Source organism: Trachymyrmex septentrionalis, unplaced genomic scaffold, assembly GCF_001594115.1.
Source record: "Trachymyrmex septentrionalis isolate Tsep2-gDNA-1 unplaced genomic scaffold, Tsep1.0 scaffold60, whole genome shotgun sequence".
Taxonomy (NCBI): domain Eukaryota; kingdom Metazoa; phylum Arthropoda; class Insecta; order Hymenoptera; family Formicidae; genus Trachymyrmex; species Trachymyrmex septentrionalis.
Window position 1 is genome coordinate 5,855,029 of NW_017305779.1, and position 4,672 is coordinate 5,859,700.

A 4,672-nucleotide genomic window follows, 5' to 3' on the forward strand; every position below is an offset into this window, starting at 1 on the left:
TTTCTGACACAATTTTATTCTGTCACGTATGTGGCGGCATGGAATAAGTAAATGCGCGCGTAGGAGACGCAAAAGAGGTGCGATCTGTCCTGTTTACTTGTCAACGAGACACAGTAATCACCCTAGAGCGATTTGTTCTTAGGTAACGTTCCTTCGCTCGTTATTGTAGACAGAGGCTTCGTTCGTCGTTTCGCTCGCAGCGATTTGCTCATCGAAAGAAGGAGCGCCTTTAATGCGCACCCTCGTTCTCGTTGGGGAAATGTAAACGCGCGCGTAGCTAAGGGGATGTCTCGTCTGTTGACGAGAGATTGTAATGCACAACGCGCATCGACGCGACTATGAAACATGTACACGGTCTTTTTCTCTTTTTCGGTCTTTGAGTGATAAATATCTCGCCTCTCTCTATTTTTGTGCTTTCTCTGTAATGGAACGGTGGCTTGATGTAATCGCGAAGGGACCCACGATCGCGTAATCTTGATAAAAATTCGCTTTAAATCACGTTCGATCGAATCTCGTTGTTTCGCATTGAGAAAAAAGCTGTCAGACCATTTGACGAGGGAAGTTTGCACGAGAATATCCGCTTTTCACTTTGCCATCGAAGGCGCAATGGTTATTTTTCCATCCCGGATTCCTCTTTCGCATTTTGTGTGCGCGAGATCCGCCCGGTGAAGTGGTCTCGCTTGGCATACGCGTCGATTAATAGCAATCATCGCCATTTTCTCTATTTCTCCCGTTATACAATCACGGCACTTGCCGGCGAACCGCCAATGGGAACATGCATATCCGCCAAGTACGGGAAGAGAGCTTTTAGCGGAATAAACTCGGAGAAAAAGAGCTGAGTATGCCGCATCCGCTAAGGAAGTAAAAGCGGCTATTGCTCGACTACAGAGATTGATTCAAAAAATCATGATGAATCTCTTCATATTTTAGGACTTAAGAAGAAAAATGTCAAACCGTACGTACTTGTGTACGTACGTAAAATGACAGGACTAAGACACGCAATCCTTTTAATTTTTACATCTAAATTATTCGAGTAAAGATAAATCGAGACGTGATGAAAATCTTTTTACATCTACGAGTGTTTTCTAGCAAGGACAGCGCAGCAATGTAACACAGTGGATTATTTTATAATCCTTGTTTGACATCACAAACAATAAGGATGTAATAATTCACTGTTATACTACTGTCCTTACTGGAAATCGTCCTGTGCGGAAGAAGAGAAATTAAAAATAAAAAGAGTTCAGTTCGCGAAACGACCTGCTTCGACACGAATTTTTCTTTTCGAACGGGAGATTCGGGGAAGATGTAGGCTGTGAGGGAGACGGGGAGAGTTTCCAGCATGGCATCTGGCGGTTTGGCCGGTTGCTGCGTACCATGGACCAGGAGGGACGCCGTGCGGGACGTCTTGGCGGCATCGTTGCTTGCTACGCAAGTATAGTTGCCGTTATGCGCGGTCGACGCGCTCTGTATCCTCAACGCGAGATCAAACTCGCCGATCTGGTGCGTGGTAGCCTCCCGCGGCTTCAACGGCCTGCCGTCCTTCAGCCAGGTGATCTTCAGAGGTGAATCGCCCTCGCTGACCGCGCAGGTCACGTGCACCCGCGCGCCCGCTTGGATATTGTCGGGAAAGCTAAACGGATCGATTTTAGGCGGTACTGCAAATTACAGGAAGCACGAGAGTTTATTTCACATCACGACGACGTGCGATCGTCATCGTCGTCGTCGTCATCATCATCATCATCTCTGCCGGCATCGCGTTGCGCCGGAAGGAGTCGAGAGAAGAAGGAATCTCTTGGAGAACCGACAATTGTTTACGTATTATTTCAATATCTTATGGCGGAAGACGATACTATATTCGGTTATTATAGAATATTGAATTATTTTCAAGAATTGATTTTATCATATGTATTTCGAGGCTGCGTGCTTCTTTGGTCTCTGATATAATTTTCTGAACGATGTTGAAGAAAACGGTAGGAATTTATGCATTTGCACAACTTTACATAAAATACTAGTAGAAATATTCAATATAACCATATACATATATCCGATTCGATATCCTCTCGACTCAACCAATTCGGATTTGCGGCACATGAGAAGTTTCAATATTGCGCGATTTAATTTTTTCGAAGAAAATTGCAAGCACATTTTATATATCCTACCTGCGTGCTTTGCTCGATGTGATCGCAGCATAAAAGTCATGCATCTGAAATTGTCACTAATCTAAGGAAACTTTTAAAATAATATCAACTAAATTATATTATCTATTCTTTCAAAATCATGAATTGTAAGTTAGAAAATTTGTTAGAAAATATATTCCAGTATTAATGTTATTTAACGGGGAACAATAGTATCCCTAATCAGTTGAAGCGATTATGAGATTTGTATTGCGCACTCAATTATTGTCACAGTAGAAAAAAAAACGTCTAATCAGTGCGAAAAGAAGACCAGCTTCTCGATTCGTAATAAACTTCCATAAATATTCAATTTGACATATTAATATCATTTTATCAATAATTTAACTACAACTTGATAGACTTTTATAAAAAATAAAACTTTATACTTCACATAATTAAAGAATTCATAGAGTTGTCATAATTTTGAAACTACATATAATTGCTTTTATACTTATTGTTAATGTATTAGGATGATGATAAATCTGTACTTCATGGATATTAAGAATGTAAATGCGTATGGAAGTTCTACGCGAAATAATTTATTTCTCGAAATATTCAGGTTTCGAGAGAGAAATCTTACAGCAAAATGGAGAGGTACGAGTTTCTCTCGTGGCAGAAATGAAGCGGGAAAAAAGAGAGAGAGAGAGAGACGGGGGGGGGGGGGGGATTTTTTTTTAAATCAAAGAAAGTTCGCCGCAGTTTCTATCATGCACTAGACGGAAGAGTCCTGTTCGATCTCGCAAAATAAAACATGTACTTGTAGTTCTTCTATTTCTACCTATCGTTTGTATTATACCCACGGGAACGCACTGTATTACACGCGTGAAGTGCTACAAATTTTCGTTTCTACGGTGATTCTCCGCGGTATCGAGCCCGGCACGTATCGAGAGGAAAATTGTCGTTCGGTTCGATATGCGGGATAAAAATCCACAAAACGATTTCGCGCACAGTTATCAATTTAAAATTCCCTTACGAAAAGAGATACATCGACCACATTTCATATCGATACGATATTCTTTTATTAGCCGCTTGCTATTATAAACCCCGCGATAACTTCTGAACTGTATACGTATATTTCTGAATGATATATTGCGCGTTTTATTATAATTTCTCAAATCGCCACTGAATATTTTTCGATTCGAAATTCGATCGGCAAGTGGCCAACAGAAAATGCGAAAAGAGTTTCGCGACTCTCACGTCTAACGACACGTGGCAAATCTGCGAACGATGTGATGTGTCGACGAGCAATTTCTTTCGATAAGTTGAGTCGACGTCCCGGCACTTCATCCTGAAAGCACTTCATCGCGATTACAGCTACGACATCGCGGAGAATCTCGGCAGAGCGGATCACCGTCGTCATTGAACGACGTCTGGGACGCATGCACACACTTTTGCGGGACACTATTGTTCCAATGTAAAACGGATAAAATCTTCGTAGAGAAGATAACGAGAAAAAAGAAAATCAATGCGTGTGCAGGAGCGAGATGACTTTACCTTTGACTTCTATGTGAATGGTCTGCGAATCGGAACGACCTTGTTTGTTCTTCGCGGTGCACGTGTATGCGCCGCGATCGGTGCTGCTATCGACTCGATGCAGCACCAGCGTGCCGTTCGCAGACACCTCCTGACGTCGGCTGGTTGGTAATATCTGACCATCTACGAGAAAAAAGTACATCGCGTTTCATACTTTAATGATTGACTCTTTTCAGTGGAAAGATACAATGACACGTACGTAAAATCTGTTCTAGTCAATTTGAAAAAGCGACGAGCTATATTTAAAACAATTATTAAACCAATAAATAATGTTAAATTAATGTAAAAAAAATTATAAGTAATGATTCTTGTAGGTATTACGAGTATTTAACGTAATAAAATTAAGAATGAATAGGATATGGTTATAACAGTAGTTCTGTAATAGAATGCAAATGTTTAGGCATTTTTTAATTGCTTCCTTTGATTATGTATTAATATTGTATAACGTTTGTAATTTAGCTCATAGTTCATATAAAAATTACAGTTTTCAGTAGCAAATCCTATTCGAAGTCGAATGAAATCATAATGACGAGTGTTTTTCTTCGTCTATGGTCAAATGTGAATTTTAATTGAAAGTTACACGGTTATGCGGAGGTGTGATATTTGAGTTTAAATTATGCATTTGCTTTCCATTGCGCACCACACAATCAGTGCGATCGTGGCATTGTGGAAATGTGGCTTTCCACAGATTTTGCGCCACATTGGCGACGTCACGACGAAGCAGTCGAATGTTCAATACGTTTCCATAGACGGCAAGTAAACTTTGAAATTGTTGCCGAAGTGAAGTTGCCTTGGTGCATTCAAGAAAGAAGATGAATACAAAAATAACAGCTCGCAATAGTTTACAATATTAGACAGATAAATTGTTTTGAAAGATCATAAATACAATAAAAAAAAAAAAAGATATATATATAGATAAAAAATATAAAAATGATATGAGTTAAAAACTAAATAATTAAAATATA

The 4,672-nt window shown here is 39.8% G+C and overlaps 1 protein-coding gene across 4 annotated transcripts in view; it reads right to left on the minus strand.

Moving 5' to 3' along the window:
* LOC108752601 (Down syndrome cell adhesion molecule-like protein Dscam2) overlaps window positions 1–4,672 on the minus strand; it is a 167,804-nt gene that overhangs the window by 26,389 nt on the left and 136,743 nt on the right. For 2 of the 4 annotated variants that reach the window (XM_018493543.1, XM_018493540.1), the window contains exons 10-11: window positions 3,669–3,830; window positions 1,374–1,655 (exon numbers count right to left, since the gene is read on the minus strand). In XM_018493543.1, coding sequence (XP_018349045.1) covers window positions 1,374–1,655; window positions 3,669–3,830 — 444 coding nt within the window. The remainder of the gene's footprint in view (window positions 1–1,373; window positions 1,656–3,668; window positions 3,831–4,672) is intronic. The other 2 variants (XM_018493542.1, XM_018493539.1) reach the window with 1 other exon arrangement.